General features: G+C 34.7%; 3 protein-coding genes and 1 long non-coding RNA gene across 4 annotated transcripts; 3 read left to right on the top strand and 1 right to left on the bottom strand.

Annotated features, from left to right (window-relative positions):
* Nucleotides 1–141: 141 nt before the first annotated feature.
* Nucleotides 142–2,303, top strand: LOC130623091 (uncharacterized). Its single transcript, XM_057438590.1, has 5 exons — nucleotides 142–202; nucleotides 394–894; nucleotides 1,174–1,363; nucleotides 1,458–2,058; nucleotides 2,156–2,303. The coding sequence occupies exons 1-5, from the start codon at nucleotides 142–144 to the stop codon at nucleotides 2,174–2,176; spliced, it is 1,374 nt and encodes a 457-aa protein (XP_057294573.1). The 3' UTR covers nucleotides 2,177–2,303.
* LOC130623486 (uncharacterized) lies at nucleotides 2,092–5,469 on the top strand. Its single transcript, XM_057438979.1, has 5 exons — nucleotides 2,092–2,566; nucleotides 2,762–3,118; nucleotides 3,336–3,530; nucleotides 3,609–3,684; nucleotides 3,774–5,469. Exons 1-5 carry the CDS (start codon nucleotides 2,489–2,491, stop codon nucleotides 5,378–5,380), a joined length of 2,313 nt encoding a protein of 770 aa, XP_057294962.1. The 5' UTR covers nucleotides 2,092–2,488; the 3' UTR covers nucleotides 5,381–5,469.
* On the bottom strand, nucleotides 5,397–8,438 carry LOC130623487 (uncharacterized). The gene is made up of 2 exons (XR_008981143.1): nucleotides 7,434–8,438; nucleotides 5,397–6,159 (listed from the first exon to the last, which is right to left on the bottom strand). It is a non-coding gene; the product is annotated as an uncharacterized LOC130623487 (long non-coding RNA).
* Nucleotides 8,439–9,302: 864 nt separating this feature from the next.
* On the top strand, nucleotides 9,303–17,536 carry LOC130623820 (uncharacterized). Its single transcript, XM_057439346.1, has 8 exons — nucleotides 9,303–10,030; nucleotides 10,339–10,489; nucleotides 11,523–11,684; nucleotides 13,858–14,120; nucleotides 14,424–14,705; nucleotides 15,266–16,081; nucleotides 16,920–17,069; nucleotides 17,287–17,536. The coding sequence occupies exons 1-8, from the start codon at nucleotides 9,695–9,697 to the stop codon at nucleotides 17,362–17,364; spliced, it is 2,238 nt and encodes a 745-aa protein (XP_057295329.1). The 5' UTR covers nucleotides 9,303–9,694; the 3' UTR covers nucleotides 17,365–17,536.
* Nucleotides 17,537–24,106: the final 6,570 nt, after the last annotated feature.

Raw genomic sequence — 24,106 nt, 5'->3', positions numbered from 1 at the left:
GTAAATCGAACTGTTCACTGAGGAAAGTAAAATTTACTAAAACGACGAAAAGAAATTATTGTAAACATTTTAAGTGTTAACTTTCCGGTTGGATATAATATATTACATACTTACGCAAAGTTAGTACGCTTTAAGATTATCATGCTAAACTGTATCAAGAATGCATTACTATACATAAAATTGAAGCATGTTCCACTCGACAGTAAAAAGATTAGAGTAAGAGGGAGTTGACTGTAGTTTACATTTTCTTCAAAGGAAGCAATATATATATAAATATTTTTCATATTTTCCCACTTCATATCTTGCGACTAAAAGATAGCAGATTTAAGAATGTTGATACATATTGTCAGTAATGTTAACCCATCGTTCACTACTTTGCTAACGTGACAACAGCTAAACTTTGCGTTGTCACCATATTAAAAGAATTACTAAGTATTGTGTTCTATATCATATTTACCTTGTCATATTTAGCCCATTCAGTGGAGGCAGAGACAGATAAAAAGAAAATCGCATTGGCAAATTTAAATAAATGCCACGAAGCGTTAGATTTGGAGACTTCAATAACAACGGCAATGCTTTCATCTTGTTTTAAAGCGAGCAACGCGATAATAAAAGCAGAGGACACTTGCTTGACAATGGCAGCATCTGGTTATTATGATGATGTGTTTTATTGCTCTGTTTTGCAAATAGAAGTACCAGTTCGAAGAGTTTATGTGTGCCGCCTTTTTGAATCTGGTGGATTTCAAGGATATTTTCATAACGAAGGGCAGTGTTTTATTCAGCAACGCTTAGGTTTAACGAATGACCTGTTACCCTACCATGTCTATACAATGGATGATGTCAACATGGAAAAAATCAGATCTAGAAAATTATACCAAACAATGCGCAATTCTGGTAATTCGTATTAAGTAATCGTTATTATAATCTGGTAGAAGAGTGTTTTAAATTTAAGCTAGAATAAAAGAAAGTTGCAAGGCTTTTTTTATTTCCCAATCCATTTTAGAAGTTGATGTATCGCTGCAGTTTCTGCGTATCTTGGACGAATGTGCTTTTCTTAACGCATCATACTTTCCAATAACCAAGTTGCGATTGCTTTGTCAGATTATTGAAATTAGAAACAAACTTTTGCTCTCGTAAATTATAATTTAAAGAGCCGTATCTTTATTTCTTTAGAAAATTGCAACGAAAAAAAGAAGAATGTAACTTCAAGGAATATAAAAGGCAACAAAAATAGTTTTTACAATACTATGAGCTCGATTATGCCAACCATACAGTCAGAAAAAGTGAAATGTCTATTTGTTTTTGGTATTACGTTGCACAACAGCCAAAAGTTTGAGGCAAATGAAAATAAAATTGAGAATCGGTACGTATGTAACCTTGCGCGCATGCGATGAAATGATTATACTGAATTATCCTTCTGTTTCCTATTATTTCTGTGTTTTTTTTTTGTATTTTAGTCACGTTATATGCGATAATAAAGAAATTTGTTCAACACTCCAACCTCAAATTGTCAAATATCGTTCCAAGTCAACATTTTCACAAAGCATACGGAGATGTCTCCTTCAGCAATATCCCTCTGTGATTTCTCTGAACGATCAGTTTTCTATTATTTCATCTTTATCAAACCACCATCGGTGGGACTGGCCTGCTAGTTCCTCACAATTGAAGTATGAACAACGGTTTTCCACATCTATGAAGTACTATCCCGGGTCACCAAGAAACCGGATCATACAAGCATGGTGTTACAGAAATGACCCAGGAAATATAATTGACGCGTGCCTGAACAATTTGTTCGGTTCCAAATGCGAAATTCCGTATTCAAAAAAGAGGTCTGGAGAACCTTATCGGAAACGATATCCTGTTGCAGTAAGGTCAAAACAAGCGGCAACTATAACACCAGCCATTTATCCAAACTTGGCAGATGATTACGGAACAAATCTTTATAAATATTTCTGTGGTGAATTATTCCGTCATAACCGTCTTCACTGGAGATTAAGAAACGAAAATAAACAAGTTGTTGCTATGGGTGGTTACAACAGCTACAGTGGAGACTTTATGGTAACCTTTTCTTTCTCTTAACGTTCAAATTAATTTCAATTTGTTTAAATTTAGCTGTTTTCAACTCTCTATGTAATCGCTATGTACATTTTTTCAGCTTCTTACAATCATTACATAACAATATACGCCAGACATAGACGGACGGTAACAACAGACACGGTTACGAGCTATTAATTTTTTTCCTACTTTTATTTATACTGATTTTTTGCCTTAAAATGTTCTCCACCTATAAATAACATTTTAATGTCCGTTATATTTCTCGAATTTTTAGAATTATGAATACGTTCATGTTACTGCGGTAAAAACGGAAACGACACCGATAATTACATGCCAATGTAAAATCTTTAGTACGTTGCAAGCCTCAATCGATGTTGATCATGGAAATTATGCAAATGCGAGAGAGAGGGTCACGTGTTGCCATTGTCGCTTAATGAAGGAATTAATGATATTTGTAGATTTTGACGGTTTAAACGAATCAGCGATTATTCCAGAACATATTAACAAACAGGTGTGTTTTGTTATATTCATTTGTAACTACATTTGTAAGAAATACCGGACAAATTATTGGGTAGCATAAGGGGTCAAATTTTGAAAATAATCTCCTTAATTAATTATATGTGTTGTGTCAATAAGAAACTCTGACAGAAAGGGTTGTTATAAATCTGTGTAAGTCTGTTTTAATTTTTTTTATTTTAAATCTTAGATTGTTCTGGAAGCTCTTGAATGTACGAACGATCAAGTCATTTCACTTCCCGCCAAAACAGGCGTTAAACGATTTTCTATTGTTGCAGATCAAGTTGAATTTGTTACAGTGTGTAATGTTGACAAGACTCACAAACAAATCGCAACATGTCACTCAACTCAATGTCGTTTATCAAAGAACCAATCAACAAAACGAAATGTAAGAAATTTAACTGATTGTTCATCACTTTGTCAACATCTTAAATTGCTAAAAGAAAGTTTTGACGAAGTGCCAACGAGGATGGAGATGGATATCGAGGTTGATGATGGTAACTATGGTGATAGCAGTGATGAAGATGATACTTTACCCTCTGAAAAGGTTGTTAGTTTTACTTATTACAGCCAAACCTATGTACTTATAAAAGCAGACTTAAAAAATAATTTTTTGAGGAAACAAAGCAACGTTAAAAATTGAGAAAAAAGTAAAAAAAAAATCCTTCAAAGTTTAAGCTTGACTTTAGAAAGTAAACATTTTTTGTCAGAATTATTTTGAATCTATGGACATTCGGCATTTTACACGCATCTTTTTTTCGTAGTGGGAAGATATATTTGATGTTGCATGTGGGTTATGGACCTTTGGCAAGAATTGTCCTTCTACTCAAATTGTTGATTCCAATCCAAATTCAAACAACTTAAGTATACAATTCTATCAACGAAGTAGAATAGATATTAAAGAACCAGAAACTTTCCCATTGTTCGTTCCTAGTGCTAATGGAACGTGTACTTGCCAGGTAAATTTTTCAACCATTTAGAAAAACTATTACTCTCTTACAATTAGTTGATTAAGGTTAATATGTTTTGATACTTAGGCCGGATGGACGTCTGACGAAAATCCAGATGGTCTATTGGAAGAAGTCGGAAAGACTACGCTGTTTTTAAGCTTAGGTAAAAGATTATTAATTTTGAGAAGCCCTTTTCCAAAACGAAGCCATTTTCCATCAAAATAGCCAGATTTACCAATCCAATCTTTTTAGGCGCCGTAGAAGCAAAAGTCTGGAAAAGAAAATGTCTTCAAGGTACATGCATGAGATCATGGACTGGAGAGGATGAGTGTATATTCAGGCTTTCCGCTCACACGTGTGCCGGATATGAAATTGGTTGGATGTTTGTTGATGCTGTAAATAGCGGAAAACAAACATTTTCAGGATTTACCATGTGCATGAATAAAACGTACAAGCGCCTGTTTCCGACAGGCAAATCTTTTATGTCCAGTCGGACTTTTATTGCGTGGTGGTTTGCATGGGCATCGCATATGAAAATCGACTTTCGTATGTCCTGCTCTTGGTGCGGCGGAAAATGCAGTTCACTTGCTTGTGATGGAACGAAAATTGGATTAAATTTTAAACAAGCATTTGTTTCACCCATTGAACGCTCCAACGAATCTGAAATTTTGGAAACAAAACTGAGACGATTGGATCGGTGCTTTATTCCCACATCCATAAACAACACCGCAGCATTTTGCAAATTGGCGCGAGACACTTTTCAACAAATGTGTCGATTTATAATTGATGGGGATTACAACCAGATTTCGTCACTTATGTTCAAAGAATATGTGCAGTTACTTGATGATCGAGTTGTACCTTTTATTTCTCGCGTTTTTAACATACAACAGGAAGGTATAGATCGAAACGAACAACTGGCCGCCGCCAAGTTGTTATCGATGCTGTTTACTGATTGTTCCGTTGATGTCATATGTCCTATCGCTTTAGCAGAAAAGCTGAACAGTTTTTTTAGCACTAGCAGTATGGACACTTTGGCGTTTGCCGAAGATGTTAAGACATATTGTCCTGAGATGGCATGGTTAATGATACAATCATTTCTCGTTCATAATGGGACGATTCCCGAGGACACGCTTAGCTTTTTCGTACACGTATGCGAGCGTGTAAAATCTATACATTCTTTTAATACTCCACCTGCACCAACTCAGAAATTAGAAGGTACTTATAACCCGGCGAAGTACGGTCGAGCGTACTACTTTACTGAGAATGGAGAGCAAATAAGAAAAATGCGAAGTTTTTCCATGGATAAAAGGGAAATAAAAGACACCGCAAATGATGACACCCCAGATGTTAGATGTCGGAAGGTGTACCCGGACGTGTCAAAAAAAGGGACAACATATCTTTTTTTGTGGTTTTGTCCTTATCATGGTCACTGTCTTGGGTTTCACATTATAACAGGAAGTGAAGGAAGAAAGGACGCACTGGCATCATTGTATACCCATTTGGAAAAAGGGCCCGAAACCATTTTTTACGATTTTGCTTGTGGCTTAAGCGAGTACGCCAAAAATCGAGAATCTGGGTATTTTCAAGACACGCGTTTTTTTCATGACGTGTTCCACGGATTCAGCCATAAATGCTCTCAAGCCTACAACAGTAGCAGGTTAAGTGGAATGAACTCACCGAACACAAGTATCTGTGAACAATTTAACAGCTTTCTGCAAAGAATTAAAGCCTCGGCAAAATTAATGGGACAAGCGCATTTTACGTTTTACGTTCAATTCTTCATACACCAGTGGAACATTAAAGTTTTTAATAGTAGCCGGACTAGAATGAAGATTGGTTACTACGGTGCGTTTGAGTAGACACTGACTAAGAAGATTGTGCAAAACGATATAAAGTAACATTATCAGGTTACAAAAGTGCCAAGCCTAAAATCTATTATTAAATATGGTGCGTGATTTTATATAGAAGCCTGAATATTTACAAAAGTAAAAAATATCCACGTATATTATAATACAATTACTGTACTGGAGCTTCTATCATTGTTTGTTTCATAATTTTGTTGACATAATATCTAACTGTCATGAAATTGTTATTGTCACTGATCTTATCGCCTTGTTCACACCAAGGAGCTAACATCGTTACGACTTTACCAAGATATGTAGTGTGTGTAGGTGTAAAAGGTGTTAATAACTTTTTCTATATATAATGTCAAAGTTCAGCTAACAAAGCTCTTGATATTTAACACAGACTTCTTACTGACTTCAATGTGTTTAAATACTTAATAAATTCTATTTGAAAATCTGCCTTAGGAATAGAAAAGAAGTGCTTTCAATAAAACTATTTTATATACATAAAATAAAGCAAATATGTTTTTGGTTTACATATATACATGCTTGACTGCATTGGAACAAAAATTAATTTAAGTTTTTATAAGTTTCGTGTCTAGCTTTTTCATATTCAGTGTTCATGCTGCTACTGAGTATAAGATATATAACAAATGAAAAAAATATATATAACTAAGGTAACATATTGTCTTCCTCTATGACCATAGAATGTGCTGCTAAATTTGTATGCCAATCTTTTCGTAGATCCATTTCATGTCTCATTATTCACATCGCAAATGTCATTTCTTCCCAAGCTATACAAATAAGGAAAATATATTATCTAATAATAAATACACAGTTTCACATTGTCAATCGCCAAATATGTAAATAATTATTGTGGCGCCGTAGGTTAGTGGTTTTAACTCTCACAATTTGTGTGGGAGACTGGGGCTCAATTTCTCTTGGTAGCGATTTAATATGGGCAAGAAAATGTTATCACAACCCAAGCCATGTGAGGGAAATTGGGGCATGGCTGCTTTTCCTAAAGTAGGAACCAGCAGTATTTTGAAATAACCAACAGAGAACCAGCAGTTTTTTAATTAACCACAAGAGAACGTTTAGTTAAGTAGATAAAAACGAAATGAATGCAACTACCGCTTCGAATGCGCAACATGTTACAATGTACACAACAGTTCATGACACGTTTTTTCTGAAATGTTTATGTCTGGTGGGAGTCAGGCTTTATCAAAAAGTCTGCGTAACTCAAAATGAGCATTAAATAGATAGATAGATGTGCATATTTTACATGGCTAGCCTCACAAATATCGAGGGATATACCCTGTCTATTATTTCCAGGAGGGGCCATGGCTTAGATGGAGAGTCCTCGAGTATTTAATGCTCATTTTGACCTACGCAGACCAAATTAGGGCCCACGCTCTACCAGACAACTCCTGGCAACATCCAACGGCCCACACAGTGTGCTATCTCTCCAAATTCCCTCACATGGCTTGGGTTAACCCGGGGCTATGGTAACATTCACTCGCCCATGTTGAATCGCTGTCAAGAGGAATCGAACCCTGGTCTCCCGCACAGCTATAACCACTAATCTACGGCGCCACAAATACTCTAAGACTCCGCATCTATATTACTTCCAGGCCTTTCCTGGAAGTAATAGACAGGGTATATCCCTTAAATTTGTGAGGCAAGCCATGTAAAATAAGCGCATTTATTTAGTAGGATTAAGTAACACTCATACTTAATAACACCTATGTGTACAAAGTACATGTCCTTTTGAAGTGCATTAGAAAGGCTTTGGAGTACTCTACACTAGGGTGCGTATCATCAGTAAGTGCTGATATTGTAGCTGCAGAGCTACAATAGCACTGATGGCAACATAGCAGCTACATTTTTATGCAAATTGCCATTAAGCTAGCCAAAAGAAAAAGGAAAGTTGGGTGACTATACCCTGTATTGTGTCATCAGCTAGGCTAGAGTAAAGCTAGCTAGCTATAGATTTTGTGTTGTAATTACCTCAACAAAAAATGTTTTGCTACCAAAAAAGGTAAAAAGTAAAGGTAACTATACATACATCCTGTTGTATATAGTTAGCATTCCTTGTGACTCCCATAATATTCAGTTTTTCCAGCAAGAACGTTTAAAATCCGAGCCAGAACTGCCTTTACATTCTGCTGCAGCTGTCGCGCCATTATTTTTTTCCTAGACGAAAACATTTGCCTTATATGGACACAATTTCACCATATATGGGACAAATCTTGAGATACGAAACTGTGACTGTAACGGTGTGTTTATATACCGCATATCATGTATCTCGCTACACCGGTACCATTTTGCGTAGAGACAGACAAACGACAACTATCATTATACAAAAAATTCGGTGGGTCGTGAATAAATCCACAGGTTCGCCTGTCCTTAATATACCGCATTTTGTGTGTCTCGTTACTGTTGTACCATTTTGGGCAGACAGACGATAATTATCATTCTAGAAAAGAAATCTTTGGTATGAGCACAATAAGATACATTTAAATCAAAAAAAAAATAATTGTGCAATTTTTAAATTATTTAAATTTAGAAGAATAAAATATGGCGGATCTAAGTTGCAGACAAAGTTACAACAGAGATATTTATCGCTTTTGATAGAGTCCTTATCACTACCCGCGAAACTATTATATTCGGTGCGGATATCATAAAGGACATGAAGATAGCACTGTGTAGTCTAGGTTCACACATGCGATGAAAAAATGTCCGACACAAGTAACGTCTATTTTAACCACTTAACTTTTAAAAACTATCAATTTTTAGTTACTTTTTTTTATCAAAATATCAAAATTCTAACCATTATTCTTACGCCCATACGCCCACACCTCCATCGACTCCCTACCCTACCGGGTTTTTTTATTATTATTCGGACATGCAGTAGCACTATAACAAAGAGAAGCTAAGCGCATTCACTCCACATCCATACCTTCCGTTCACTCCCAGCCCTGCCACTTTTTTAATATATTCTTCTTGCTCTGCTGTAGGTAAAGCTATAATATACTGTTTTTTTATCATTCATCCATTAGTTACCTTCTGTCAAATCTCTGAGTCCATACCTCCAATAGATTTAGACATTTATTATTTAACTGTCCGTTAAATTTCTATGTAGTCCTTATTATCATTAAAATGTCTTAACTTAATATTTGGTAAAATAAGACTTAAACGGCATAACTCTGTTTACTTAAGACGAAAGAGTGTACAAAGTTTTCGCACATAAAAAGTTAAACAATTCTTTATTTTTTGGTTTTACGGGGAACAGGTTATTGCTTAAGAATCCCCCCTTCTTCCGACTTTTTTATATTATTACGGACAACGTGTATTATTAATATAGAGGTTTCACAGTGAACCCACCTTTGTTAATTAATTCCAGTCATCAAAACAGCTTTTTTGTAACAAAATAAAAGGAAAACTGTGATTTAAGAAAATCGTGCCATACACTGGAAAACGTGAAGTATGGGAAGGAAGTTGTTTTGTAAGCATTGCCGTCATCTTTGAGGCAAGCTTGCTTCGTAGTTATTGACTTAATAAGATTTAAATTTCAAGATACTTGGTGTTGTAGCTTTAAAAATATATTACATCGTCGACAATAGGCAATTTTCGTTAATAATAAACTTTTATTCTTGTTGCCATATTTAATAAGCTTTGTTATGAAAAGCCTTAATTAAATCAATTATGGTGTTTTAAGATCCTCCTTTGTTCAACTTAGTTCCACATTATAAAACTGTAGTATGGAAAGTTAAGCGAGTTACGTGGTAATCACGGCTTGTATTTGCTCCATTGAACAAGTAATTTGTAAACATTAAGCGATGAAGGTTTGAACTAATGACGAGAGTTTATGTATATGTTATGATAAAAACGAGATAAAAATTAATTTGCCGTTGCAATGCTTGTTTTAAAAAGTTCTTCTTGCATTGATATAAACTTTTTTGGTATATATTTTGTTGCAACCTGGAATGTTTAACTACAACCACTGACATATTTTTAATGTTATATTATTTTCTTCAAACATGATATCGCTACCAATGCACATAAACGTTCGTAAAAAGATAAAAATGTATATAATCTGGATTTCTTTACAGGCATTTTTAATTTTATTCGTATCTGTATGTTTGTTCTTATTTTTTTAAAATTAAATATTCTTTAAATTTTTACTATACAAGTTGCATCTTAACCAACATGAGTAAATATTGAATAGTTATACCCTGAAATTCTTCGTGACAATACAAGCCATACCTTTTATGAAACGCGATTTTTCCTAAAAAAAAAAGTTCGTTTACAGTTATAAAAACTGTGATGATAATTAAAGAAACAAAATACCGCAAGCGTCAGAACTTGGAAGGGCTGTTATACCGTGAAGGTCCATCATCAATTGAAGATGAGCGAGCCCTGTCAGGTAATCAAGCCGAAGATGACGCGCCAAAGGGACTAAATGAATTCATTCCCCATTCTCCCGACAAAGTGGACGATATAACTGAACTTGCTGGAAGCGAAGTATTAATTGTTTATTTTGCAAAACTTGGGACTGCAGCCAGAGATAGCATGGTTGATTTGGAATACTTGGATACTTTAATCAAGTCTGGAGCAAAAGTAAATTACACAGACAGACATGGTCAAACTGTCTTGCACGAAGTACGTGTTCATTATAAGTATTATTTATGCCTGACCATTCAATGACCTCAAGCTGCGTTTTATACTCATGGTTCGAGCTTTTCTTCTTGCATACGTTGCAAGCACGCCAATGTTAATATGGAGACAAAAAAATCTAAGCATCACCTTTATTACTGCCTGCACAAAATGCGATTGATAAATTACGAGCGGACCTGTGGATTTATCCATGGGCTACCCAGTGGGATCTATATAATTATCTGACCGTGTTTGATCATGATACATCCTTCTTTTGATTTATATATTTCTTTAGTTAGGCTATTCTCATCTAGGTCGCGCTGCGATGGCCCATAGAAGTTGCTGAGTATCTGCTGCAGAAAGGATCTGATTTAAATCTCGGCGATTCATTTGGTCGTACTCCTTTGCACGCTGCCGCAGCTGTCAATAATGCAGAGATGGTGAAATTGTTGGTTGCAAATGGAGGTAAAAATAATATATGTTTCTTTTTTATATGTATTTTTTTGTAATTCATTTTGGGAGACTAGTTGCTGGAAATACTTGTCTCTTCATTGCCTTAGTACCATAAGGAAACTGTTTCCCACTGTTTTATGATATATGCTGGAAAATCCTTAGGTGGTATATATGCATAATACTTAAGTATATTGTTGATTTCGTGATATAACTTTTTTGCTAATAAAATTGCTGTATTTTGCCAATACATATTTAGGCACTCTAACTGGAGCTAATTTCTTAGGTCTAGATTTTCGCCGATTTCATAAAATTAGAAAACTTTGAACTGCTTAAGAATTGCATTAATAATTCATCGGGAAAATTTTGTCCCATTTTGCAACACGTACAAGATTACATATTTAGCAGAAATCTAAAATTTGATTCTGTGAAGGCTTTTGCAGGTTTCGCAATATTACATGAATTTTATGTCTCTGGTCAATACAGTTAACTCCTGGTCGAACCTCCAATGGACCAGAGAAAACATTTTGACTTAATAAATGTTCAACTTAAGCGAAGCTCCCTTTAATTCGAACATAGACAAAAATGAGATATTAGTTCGAGTTAACGCTTAAAAATATGTAATATCAAAACTTTTGGCAATCTGCAGAACCTTTATCATATTGCCATCAAAAGGAACATTTTGGCTCCTTTGTAAAGAAAACCATTTTAGAACAGCTTTTTCGAATTTTATAGCATCAAACATTTATATTCTACTTACACACTAAAAAGTTCGAGCTATCCGAAAAAATTACCTTAAAGGGAACTATAAAATAGTTCGAGAAAACGAATGCTCGAGTTATCCGGAATGCGAGTTAAGAGTAGTTTTTATAAGAAAGTATTAAGAAATGTCCAAGGGCCGTAGAAAACAGTGCGAGCTAAAAAAAACTTCGAGTCAACCGGTGGTCGAGTTACCGGGAGTTGACTGTATTTTACGTATTTTGTTGCAACAATGATAGCTACTACACACACTTTTATCTTTAACTGCAAAAGTTATTTTCTTCTTTAGCTGATATTCATGCTCGCACAAACAAGGAAAGGCAAACACCTATTCACTATGCTTCGAAGTATAACGCTACAGACTCACTTGTAATGTTAATCGAGTTAGACGCCAGACTGGATGATCGAGATCATAAGGAACGAACACCGCTTCAGTTGGCTGCAGAAACAGGTTGGGCGCTTTAGCTTTTTTGTGAAAGATTAGTAATACTAGTAGTAAGCCCCTTGAAAAAATCCACGGGGTTGCTGGTCCTTTAAATTCCACAATATTTCTGTGCCTGTAGTACAACTCTTTTCTCGCCGACAGACAGACAGAATACGGTTATTATCAATATATAGTCGTTAGCCCGTGGAAAAATCCACCGGTCGCCCGTCCTTTTAATTAATCCGTTGCAACAAAGTGGACAGAAATATATCGCATTTGGTATTGGTGCGCATTTTAAAAATTTCGTGTTTCCGTTACGGGACACGGCCTTCGCGGACACACAGACAGACAGACGACGGCTATTATTAAAGAGATCCGGGTAGCGGTGGAAAGATTCACAGGGTCGCCTGTCCTTTATATAACGCATTTGACTTTTTTCCCGCGGACACACAGACGGACGACGGCTATTATTACAGACAAAAAATAATCATCGGACCAAAATGGTTTTTACTAATGCTACCTGCTGCTCCAATTGTCACGATGACCGTATGTCCCTGCATTGCATGATAGCAGGTTGCACCATCAGTGGCTTAATTTACGGTTGGTGTCATGACTCGGATGATCAGCAATCCCAACTGTTAGAATTGAATCTAATCAGTCTGGGAACATGAAATCTGGTCCCGTCCTCCCTAGACTCTGTTGTTATTTGGGGGTAACACTATGTGGAAAAGACATAAAAAGAACTGATAAACATAAGACACTCTTAACACTGTTGTTACCTTACGAAAAAATTTAACATCGACAGTTTCAAGATGTTTAATTTAACAAATATTGCTAATTATAAAGGAGATGATAGGAGTTTAAGTGCTTCTGATTTTACCATGAACATGCGTCGACATAGGATAGCCAAGGCAAGGTTCTCTTCTCCCAGCATTCCATCTAACAATTACGCAAAGGCAAGTTAGATAGCTAAGTCACCAGCATTTGTTATTATCTAAAACTCTTCTTTTAATAACATGCTAACAGATTTGAGATTTTGAACCCGCTAGCTCCTTTCTTCATTCTTTGACAACAAGTTCCCACTACGAAAACATTGGCAATTTCATTCTACAAAGTTACTTAAAAAACTGATTTAACTATGCTGTTACAATTTTTAAATGTTCAAACTGGGAATCGATTCGTACAACGTGAGTACGACGTCCTACAAGCTACATTAAGCTTAAGTTCTTTAAGAAAATGAAGTAAATTTTGAGTAAAAGCCAGCCTAAAGTGACTAAAGGAACAGATTCTTCTGTCTCCTGGTAGTAGTATCATTTAATTCGAATATTGTTAGGTTTTCATTCAATTTGGATACTGAGTATCGAATCTTTTTACGAACGAAATCAATCAATTAAAGAAGATTTGAAAGAATAAAGCAACCTTCATTTACTGATTTTTCTAAAAAACCAAAACAGCAATTCCATGTAAAGTTAAATGTTTAAGAAACAAAAGATTCGTACAGAAATATTGTATCCATATAGCTTGTTAAAACCTTTACTTTTTTTATTATTTGGCTCATAAAACTTTAACTCTTATATATCGAAAATCATGTTATCCGAACATGATGTGAACATAGGTGATTCGTATTAGCTGTATGAGTTTAACTTTATAGGCGAAATTTGCGTATAACAACAAAAAGACAAACAAAAGGGATTATATTGTTTAAGCTGTTCCTCGTTCTAAAAGTCATGAAGGCTACCACACTCTGGATTTGCGCACTAGCCTAACTGGCCAAGCAAACGCAAATTTTGCTTTTTCAAAGTAGTTAGCTAACAAGCACCAAGTAAGGAATAGGTAACAAGTAAAATATAGAAACTTAAGCAACAGTCAGTCAATTTTTTGTGTTGGGTGCGTGTCTTGTGTGGTGCGTGGACGGACGGACGGACGGACGTATACGGGTATTATAATATAGATATTTAATTTTACGCAAATACTTTCAGTCCTCAAAAAAGTTAAGAAATAACAAATAGCACTGGCTTTAAATGACATTATCCTTATTCTAACAACTGGAACTTTCGTATAGATCAATTTTTTGATTAAAAATATGTATTTTTCGAAAGAGAAATAATTTATTATCGAAAAATGACACTTAAAAACTATGTAAGAGGGTTTTTTAACGTAAAAATGAATCTTTGTGAAGAAAACATGTATGCATTCTTAGGTCGAGAAGAGGCTTGTCGTGTTCTGATGGAAAATGGTGCGCCGGCTGGAGTTTATGACGACACGGGTACCACATGTTTAACTCATATGATTGAAAAAATGCCGGATGTTGCTGCAGAAGCGTTAGGACAATTTCAAAAAATTGACAAAGCATCTCGGACCGTCTATTACTATCTAAGCTACTTGGAAAGTCATAAATGGAAGTTATTGAGGCAAAAAGAAAAAGCCGGTAGAAGAGTAATGACTAAGCGAGATCCTCTTGAGGTAAGACTTATCAGAGGTTGTTGTTATATAAACCTTTTATTTGTCGTTAGCTCTTGCAAGGGAAAAGCTCCATCCAATTTGAGTTTGTAGGAAATATATTTATCACCAGGGATACATCTTAACGTCACGTTTATGTAACCACACATCAACTTCAAAATGACACTCTGACCTCCCTTACACTGTTAACCTTGACAATCAAAATAACAAATGTTAAAATTTTTAAATAAATCTAGTTGAGCTAGTGTTATTTCTGATATATTTAATGCTTGCCATTTTTCCTTTAACGTATTTTTTCCGCACTAGGCAATTATCAAATACAACGAGTCTCGTTTGATCATGCACCCTGTCATACAACGATTACTGGCCAAAAAGACAGAATTATATGGACGCAGACATTTTGTTACGTCACTTCTGATCAACTTCATATTTACAGCAATATGGACAGCTTTGACAATAACCTTGCCAGGTCCACAGGAGGTGGAAAGTATGAAACGTGTGCAATTCTATGAACCTATCAACGAGTACATTTGGCGAGTTATACTCGAAGTTATCGGGTTATTGATGGCTTTGTATTTTGTGTTAAAAGTAGGTGTCAGTTTCGTTGTGGTTTTCTTATACTCTTTCTATTTTGATATTACCTCTCTCAAGCTTTGTGTTTGCAACATCTTTAGCTTCACTTCCTCTTCTTTTATTGAACTAAAAAAGGCAACTAATTTAAATGTTTTCAACTTTGTTTGTTCTTTGTTTGAACTTGTTGTTAGCCCGTAGAAATGTCCACCGGAAATTGCCAATCACAATTCCCAGGTACCATCTCCGGGCTGTAATATACCCAGTAGGAGGTTATGACAGATACAACCCTCTTTTAAAATAATGTATGATCAGTACATTTTGAACAGAATGTGCACCTAAAATTGACTGAGTTTGTAGGAATGTATTGTATTAAACTTGGAATGAAAGGAAAACAAGTACGCAAATCTTAAGCAGGACAGTATCGGGAGGGAGGGGGTTTAAGTTCTTGTCAAGTCAAAGATTTTTGCTCTGCCCACAAAAAAGAGTATCAGATATAAAGCCCTGATATGTTTCTTTGAGAGATTTTCTTCATAAAAGAAAAAAAAAGTGCTTTATGATTACTAAACATTCTTTAGATACGGATTGAATCCGAAATGGTTGCAAAAAATTTTTTCGCATACAAAATTGGTCGAATGCAGGAAATCAAGCGCGACTTACCCTATTGTCATCCCAGATGGCCTCAAGAGAACAAGTTCATAACCGAAGAATTAAAGAAGGTGGAATCTGAACCACTGGCATCACTTTACGATATTTGGTACTATATGGATGTACTCAGCTTTCTTGGGCTTGTGTTACTGACCATTACTCGAGTAATTTTAATTCAGATGGACTACAGAGATAGCGAGTATCGAACTGTACTCGAAGTTCATTACCACGCTTATCCTTTTGTTCTGATTATCATTTGGTTGCGATTCATGCAGGCATTTCGACCTTTTATCACACTTGGTCCGTTCATTGCTATGCTTGGCTACGTGGCAGCTGATACGATGAAGTTTGCATTTTTGTTCTGCGAATTTTTCATACCGTACTGTTGCGCAATTTGGATTGTGTTCGATAATGACAAACCGGATAATGCATTTCACAATTTTAACGACCTTATGTTTGAAGTATTACGGATGACAGTGGTTGATAGTTTCAAATTCGAGGATTTGGCGAATCAAAACAAATTGGTTGCTCAGTTGATTTGTGGAACTTACCTTGCCTTGACCTCCATTACTTGTCTCAATTTATACATAGCTTTACTTTCTGAAACTTTTTCCCGTGTGTTTGGGAACGCGACGGCTACAGCTTATATGTTGCAAGGAGAGGCCTTGATTTCAATCGAAAAGAAAATGCCAGAAAAAACTCAGGAAACTATTCAAGCCTTTATTGCGGAAAAGTGTTCACCAGAGGTAAGTGCAAAACGTTTACTAAAAAGAAATATAAGCGAAAGAATATTTACTAATTTCTATGTAGCTGAACGCTGTCTTTTTTAAACAACATTTTATAAACAACACGCCCAAATCCTTTTCAAAAACAAACCAATTGCTAGGATGTACTAGGATATGAGAAAAGAAAAGGCAAGAACAAGAATTGTAAAAATAGCGATGGTTTCTCAGATAGAAAAGAAATTTTTATTTGCACACTAAAGCGGAAACATCAATTTGTCGAATTCAAATTGTCGAATTCAACAAATTTAATTGCATATCACTCTCTTTTGTTTTAAATTTTTAAATTCGAATTTTATGTTAGTGTGATTGGTTGCAATTCAAAAAACAAAATGATCGGTCAACGTTTCTTCCAACGCATTTTTAAAATTGAATATTTCAAGCCTTTGAAACCTCGATTAAGACAAATTAATTCGATTAATTGGATCAATAAAAGGATGATGCACGATCAAATCTGTTGAGTTTGACAACTTTTATTCGAAATAATAGATCGTTCAATGCCTAGTTAACTGAGCAAGAAACACATAAATGTAATTTTTTCAAGTAGAAAGCCAAGAAGCATCGACTAAGGAACATCTGATCGTGGAAAAGAGAGAAGCATTGAATCTTAGCCAAAATATTGTCTTGCTTATAACAGAAAGATTGTACACATTGATAATTCGAATACTGTTAAAATTCGGTTATTCGTCATTTCATACGAATTTTTCGGTTCTATGCGTTTTCGTTTCCCGCTGAGCATTCATTTGTGCAAATTTCTGGCTCGCTATATTCTTTTAAGTGGATATTTGTTTCTATCACTAAGGCTGTGTACGGCGCTACGGACGGTGATTCGGACGAAAACAGTGCTGTGCGTGACATCATGAGTGAAATGGATACACTGAGAAGACAATGTGAAGCTATAAGAAAAATACAGAATGAAATGAAACCAAAGTCGATTTTTTTAAAAACAGAGGTATTTTTATTTTTTTCTTGTTGCTTATTTGTTCTCGTTGGTCGTATTGTATGAGTCTTTTTAATTCCGTAAGTGTTGTTGTTGTTGTTGTTTTTTTTGGTTATAGTTGTTGTTGTTGTTGTTGTTCTTGTTGTTCATGTTGTCGTTGTTGTTTTCATTAATGTTTACTTCTATTTGTATCATTGTGTTGACATGCAAAGGAATTTTTGTCTTTTAGGCTGTGGATATCATAAGGCAACAGGACGAATTAATGCAAGATATTGATAACAGTTTAAAATACATGACTGAAGAATAAAAATCGCTGTAGTTGTTGCTGTGCTGTTGTTAACAGCGTGTACGATCAATTTTAGCCTTGTGACGATACTGTAAACTTATATACTTTGTTGGTTACGTGTGTTTTGAATATATTTTAATTGTTAATGTAATTTGCAACAAATATTTATATTTTCTGCTCTATTCAATTTAAATTCTAAAGGGTATGTTTATAATCAGTTCGACAATGTTTCTATTTTATTTATTTATTTATTTTATTTTTTTTTTTTTGGGGGGGGGGGGGGGGGTGCAACACCAACAGGCACTATTAACATTTTTAATATCTTATCCGTCCAAGCTATTTCGACCGAAATTATAATTTGGTCATAATTTTGGTCTCACACCATGTTCTTTATTTTAAAAACATTACCCTTCATCCCTAACTTTCATTAATTTTTCTAGGTTCTTTTCATTTATTTATTTCGTCCGCAGTTAAGCTAGGCGCAAACCGATCCAACATTTCATCCGATATTGCTCTCAGAGAGAGGTGACCGTGATGACAACCCTTACACAGGCAAAACACGTGATTAAGTTAGGTGCGTACAAAAGTATAATTAAAGAACTCGTGATCAAAAATAGGTGTGGCTTTAAACAAATGTAGAAGATTTTGAAGAATTTGTAAAATGCATTAACGGTCTAATCACACCCAATAAAATGCATCGTCCAGTATCTTCACATTTTAAATGCGAATAATAAATTTGTGATGATTCAGATTCCAATCTTTTGAAAAATAATCACGCAATAACTGTCAAATGTTTGGTGTCGATTAAAAGAGTGCGCAAACGGATTTGTTTTATGTGTGTGCTAGCCTTTATCTTTTTTCAATGTGTGTCTGTACCTTTAATCGTCTATTTTATGTTGTTAATTTTGTGAGTATTAGTGTTGTGTTCAGTAAGTGTCAATGTGGGCATTAGTTACTTTGTTCCGATGTTGTATTGTTCTACTGTGTTACTTTTTCATTGTTTGATTAATTGTTTATTAGGGACTTCTGTTTTATATGTTTCTAAGGTGTGCAGTTGTTCAGTTGCTGAAGTGTGTATGTGTGTTTAGTAAGCTAATTGTGGGCAAATGTATGGATAGTAAATGACTTTGTGGTTGTAACAGTTGGAAATAGATGTTTTTGTTATGACAATCAGTCAATTAAGCAAACCACTATCTATAACAGTTGTGGTTGTGCTGCTCTAAGCAAGTATAATCGTGTTGAATGAGCATTAAATGTTGGGTGAAAATTTTGTTTCCGATTAAACTTCATCCAACACGATCTTTGCTCATCCAACCACCTAAAATATATGAATCTTATTCTCCTGAACGCTAAACAGAAAAGATCAATCCACACTTTCACAGGCCCTGACTTGACTTACCCCTGAACTCAAAACCTTCCGCACTGGAAACGAACGCTCTACCAGAAGGCTATCAGATTTAGTAGCCTTGGTAGCAATCTGATTTAGACTTCCGTGCTTCGCGTCTTACTCTGAATATCATGAAAAAGTATTTGGACAGCTGCGTTGCTACATTTATGAGACAAGTAGATGGCTTTCCCCTCATTAATCTAAACAATACTATAATCTAAGTAGAAAGACTGAAATAACCAGAAAGGGGGAGAACCCGGTATATAATGGGTTTTTTCACAGTTTCGGGCAAGCCAGGGCATGCCCGACATTATAAATTCCGGGGAATTTTATTATTGGGTTCTACTGCTCCCCACAATGTTATATGTTGTATGATGGTAGTCTTGTATATGGTAACTGACATTCATTGGTCCAACGTCGCACAGCGTATTTTCAGTTGTACAACCACCTTGGATGGAATGGAGACCATTAATTAAAAAGCCATAGATAGAATGAATAAAAAATCTAAAAATAATTTAGGATTTTATCTTTTGTTTAGTTGATAGATTTTTCAATGTTTAGCAAGTTTTGAACAAATTATTCCTCCCATATCGCTTATAATGACCAAGTTCGTATAGAATCGTCCGTCTTTGTACAATCGCAAAGACGGGGTCAATCTGATATACAGAACAGCCCATCATCACGTTTGAATCTTGGTGCTGTGTTTTAAAGGAAAAATTTGGTGAGAGCCAAATTTTTAAAATCTTCACTAGCAATGAACTCTTTTTATAAGAGCATTGTGACGTATAAGCTAACTGTTTTAATTTTTTGCTTCTTTCAGCCAGATTTATTCTAACTTTGCCCTTAGTATAGTAAGAATACAACTTTAAAATTCTTTAAAACTGATTTTTTATTTTGTTTTCTCAAAAAATTAGCGTTTTTGTTGCTAATAAACTAACAAATTGTTTTCCGATCATTTACACCATTAGGAAATTCAGAACCAAAAGAATTATCTGGAAAGAGATTGTAATGAAATTCATGCTTTGGTTTTTTTTGCTTCAGCAAAATGTTCTTACAAAAACAGGATAGAATATATTTATTTCACACCTAGTTATACAATGCAATAAAAATGATTGTTAAAGAATATTTTGAAAGGTATTGAGAAGGAAAACTGAAAAATAGCTAAGGCTTGTGTATAACCACTGTCAATTTGAGAAAAAAGGAATTTTTGGATATTGAACACTATGAGTTATCTCACATTAACAGATAAAAAAGGGAGGGGGTGGTGGTGCACAAAACAAGCAACAATACTATATGCAACCACAGGACAACGCAACAAGATTATATATACACAAAATAACAATTGTCGTTTTTTACCATAGATGAAGTCCAGCGTTACGTTATTTGTTGTAAGTTCTTTGGCTCTGGCATTTGCGTTGCAGAAAAAAAGATGCTGGTATTTAATGAAGAGAGGTCTTTTTCTGTGGATAACTTCTTAAAGTAACATTTTTTGAGGTTTTAAACTAATATCAAGTGTAGATGCCTTCTGACCTATTTGAATTTATTTAAAGTGCCAAGAATGCCTTTGTGCAAAGAAATGGCACCGTAGATTAGTTTTGGTGCCATAGATTAGTGGTTATAGCTCTCGTACTCTGTGCAGGAGACTGGGGTCCAGAGCCAGTATTGAGCACTGCAGGAACTTTGGGGCAGCTCGAGCTATATATATTCCAATGTGGAGAGCAATTGTGAGTGCATATCATATTAACAGTATACCATTACAAAGTTGCAGGATAATCTTGAAATCCCTTTGCCTCGGCAGTCCAGGGACTCGAACCCGGGATATATATTATGTATGTGAAATAAATTGATATTACTCAGTCAGTCAAACGTTTTGTGGAATTTGGGGCTCAGCCATGGTCCCTCATTTATTAATAGCTCTCCACTTATTGATAGGCCTGCTTTAGGCTAGCCTACTTTAGCTCATCTGAACTCTTTCTGTCTCTCAGACTGGCCTTACACATCCATCTAACCATTCTCACTGCTTTCTTAATGGTCAAGATCTTCATGCTTCACTGCCCATGTCTCACTACTGTACTATAAAGCTTCTTACACATGCCTCATATAACATACCTTTTACCTTAATAGACAAGACTCTAGACAAAACTCTGAATGCTGAAAAAATTCCAAAAATCAATTTCTTTAAAAAAGATGGCAACAATGATGTTTTCTTTTTATTTTTAGTAAGCAGCCATCACAATTTTAAAAAAGCACCTTAGCAAAAAATTAATGTAAGTCAACCAAAAATTTGCTTTGTTTTGATTAAGGTAGGTGTTTTAAAAACCAAGAGTGTTGCTATACATCAAACTTAACCCCAGTGAATTGCGAGGGCTGGATTATAGGTACTTATGGACCATCGCAAAATGTTTGTACATAGTTTGTATAATTTGTGTAAAAAACTTTGTAATCGATTTACTTTTTTGTATCATCAAAATTAAAAGCTCATATAAAGTTCGTATCGTTTAAAATAAAGTTTGTATGTAGTTTGCAGCCCTTGAAATCAGCCCAAAAACTTGTCTGCAATAAATTGCCGACAACATAGTCGTTTGCAGTCGGAATTCCTTGGCAATAATTTGCCGACGCGAGAGAGTGAAGCGTCCGCAATTTTAAAAATGTGATTTTTTTAAACTTTGTTAGTCTTACTTACCCTTTAAGTATCAGTCTTTTTCAGGAAAGGCGTACACGTCTTGACACACTTCTGAATCGTTTCAGGCATGTGATTAATCGCTCGTTTGAAAAATAGAGTTTTTAAAATCAACCTATAAAATCCATTTTGTAGCGTGCGATGGCTGCCCTCAAAATAATTTGTTTGCATATATTTTGTTAAAATGTAGCTGAACGTTTCGAATGAATTTTAATTAAGCCACAAGGTAAAGATTTTTTGTAATTTGAAAACGAAGCATATTTTTGCCTATTTGCTTGTGATCACCTAAAAAATAAACAATAAATTTATAAAAATGACAGTATAGTCATGCATACTATTTCGGACATGTAGAAAAGGAAGTTAAGATTGAGAGAGTTGCTATACATAGACGCTTGATCATCGTGTTTGGGGTTCACGAATCAAAAGGTCACCCACTTTTCTACCGCAAAATGAGGGTGCAGCAAAATTAGCCTCGGCAGTTATTTGCCGTCACGAAATGAAACCGTGCTGGCAATTGCGACGTAATTGCTGTTTGGCAGCGCTAATTTCGACAGCTGTGTTCGTATCATTTTTTAAGAAATTTGTATAAAAATTTGTTTATACAAAGTTCGTTTATTGCAATTGGACTATTATCTATAGTCTTTGTATTGAATTTTTTTCAAGAATTATAAAGTTTGTTTCGTTATATGAACTTCATTTATTTTAATTGGGCTTATATATTATCTAAAGCCTTTTTATTTAAATATTTTTTAACAATGACAAAATTTGTTTCATTAACAAAATGCGTTTAACAAATATTTTTCACGTTATTACGTGTCTTACATTATAAAAAAACATTCCAAAAAAAACTTTGTTTTGTTTACTAACTTTATTGTGCTATCTTCACTGCATCTTATTTCGTAAAAAACAACAACTTGTTTCATAAGCATTAAATAATATGTTTTAAAATATTGCTTCCACTTGAATTAGTTTAATTAGTATTGCTCGATTATTACATATTATTTCACATTTTTCTTCAAGAATATTCTATAAGAATATGGAGAATGCAAAACGGGTCATAAGTTAAGAATATCTTAAGAATAAACCAGGCTCCAACTTTAATTATAGATTTTAAATTTTGTATGAAGTGTAAACTTTTTATCCTTTTAATGATAACAACTTTGGCTTCGTTATGCGTTGCAAATAATAGAGATCCTGTTTTTATTAGTCAGGTAAGGCCAGCAGCTCTCAATGGGATTGAATCTTGAGTGACCAGGTGCGTATGATTGTACAACAAATGTGTCAAACTCAAGATTTGTCCACAGCAAACCCATAGACATGAAATTAATAATGCCCTCAGCTGACCAATCAGGGCCTCCGTCAGCAATCGCCACAACCTTAACGATCTATTTATTTTTATTTTATTTTTTTAATCAAATTTAACAATGATTGACGTGCATCACATTGGTGCATATGACGCTACAGATACAACTGCACCAGAAGTTTTCCAGAATGCGGCAAGTTTATTATTGAACGATTCAACTTGCTTTTCGATATTCTTACAAATCGTTTGAGTTGGTTTACAATGTTTGATCCTTCGGATAAAGATCGCTTGTGTCGAAAAGCAATTTTTTTTTCAAGAGAAAGAGAACAACGCCGCTGTATTCGGTCCCTTAGTATTTAGTAGCCAGCAGGCACAAGCTTTGAGTTTGGATTTGGGAAATCGTGATCAATATAATTTGGTGCTTAGTTAACCAAATGAAAATTGTGTAATTTCATTTGTCTGCTGTCTGTGACGTAAGTGAGCTTCAGCAGAACCTTGTTCTATCAAAGTCTTGAGAAATTATTTTCAGATATTTCTTGTGTATGCTTCGTCTTCCTCGTATTTTATTTTTATCTAAAAAAATAAGTAAATTGAATTTTAACTACAGGAGAAAAAAAATAAATATATATATACTTTGCAAGAAATAAGCCTCGTCATCGTAACTGGCTGTGTCATATATTCAATTGATATCGTTGTCGTAATTTTTAGACATGCTATATGAAAGTAGGTAGTTTTTCAAAAAAACTGTAATTTAATTTAATTAAATTCGATATTTTAAAAATGAAATTCAAATGTTTGATATTAAGTTTAAGTTTGGTTGAAACTATTAAAATAAATTGTATATTTTACCTTTTTTATTTCTGGTTTCGTATTGAAATAATTATGCACAATTATGCCGGTACTTTTGAAGTTCGTTTTAAGTAAGTATAATAATTTACTTCGTTTAAAGTTTGTATCATTTCTTTTTCTATGTCAAAAAAACTTTGTTTAAGTTTGTATAATGTTTTAAAAAAGTTTGTATAAACTTCATTTTTATTCTTTTATATTAAACAAAGCAGTTCATATGACATTCATTTCACAAAACGAAGTACTTTGACCGTTCGTATAGTTATACGAAAAGAACGTACAAACATTTTGAGACGATCCCTTAGCCAAGCTTCAAACTCGTGGCATTTGCCCTTCCCTGAATTTAAGATTTATATGTTGTGACAAAAATCACTTACTTTGAAGATATAGTCCATAAATTGTTTTCAAGAGGGACCACAAAGGTGTTTCTAGCGTGTGTGAAGCTTCCATTTGATATACACAATATTTCTGTAGCTTGATTGATTTTAGTTAGTGATAAATCGAGTATAATTTTTTTTCAGTGGAAATGAGTGGGAGTAGCTCAAAC

This window comes from Hydractinia symbiolongicarpus, chromosome 13 (assembly GCF_029227915.1).
Source record: "Hydractinia symbiolongicarpus strain clone_291-10 chromosome 13, HSymV2.1, whole genome shotgun sequence".
Taxonomy (NCBI): domain Eukaryota; kingdom Metazoa; phylum Cnidaria; class Hydrozoa; order Anthoathecata; family Hydractiniidae; genus Hydractinia; species Hydractinia symbiolongicarpus.
This window is presented reverse-complemented; position numbering and strand designations above follow the sequence as displayed.

What these genes read in the sequence shown, in the direction of transcription:
- LOC130623820 (XM_057439346.1), top strand. Translation starts at nt 9,695, where the DNA reads ATGATAATTAAAGAAACAAAATACCGCAAGCGTCAGAACTTGGAAGGG. An exon ending in CTTTGTATTTTGTGTTAAAA is followed by an intron (nt 14,706 to 15,265) that starts GTAGGTGTCAGT and finishes AACATTCTTTAG; the next exon opens with ATACGGATTGAATCCGAAAT. An exon ending in CGGAAAAGTGTTCACCAGAG is followed by an intron (nt 16,082 to 16,919) that starts GTAAGTGCAAAA and finishes TCTATCACTAAG; the next exon opens with GCTGTGTACGGCGCTACGGA.
- LOC130623091 (XM_057438590.1), top strand. Translation starts at nt 142, where the DNA reads ATGCTAAACTGTATCAAGAATGCATTACTATACATAAAATTGAAGCAT. An exon ending in GAAGCATGTTCCACTCGACA is followed by an intron (nt 203 to 393) that starts GTAAAAAGATTA and finishes ACGTGACAACAG; the next exon opens with CTAAACTTTGCGTTGTCACC. An exon ending in GAAAATAAAATTGAGAATCG is followed by an intron (nt 1,364 to 1,457) that starts GTACGTATGTAA and finishes TTTGTATTTTAG; the next exon opens with TCACGTTATATGCGATAATA.
- LOC130623486 (XM_057438979.1), top strand. Translation starts at nt 2,489, where the DNA reads ATGAAGGAATTAATGATATTTGTAGATTTTGACGGTTTAAACGAATCA. An exon ending in ATACTTTACCCTCTGAAAAG is followed by an intron (nt 3,119 to 3,335) that starts GTTGTTAGTTTT and finishes TTTTTTTCGTAG; the next exon opens with TGGGAAGATATATTTGATGT. An exon ending in ATGGAACGTGTACTTGCCAG is followed by an intron (nt 3,531 to 3,608) that starts GTAAATTTTTCA and finishes TTTGATACTTAG; the next exon opens with GCCGGATGGACGTCTGACGA.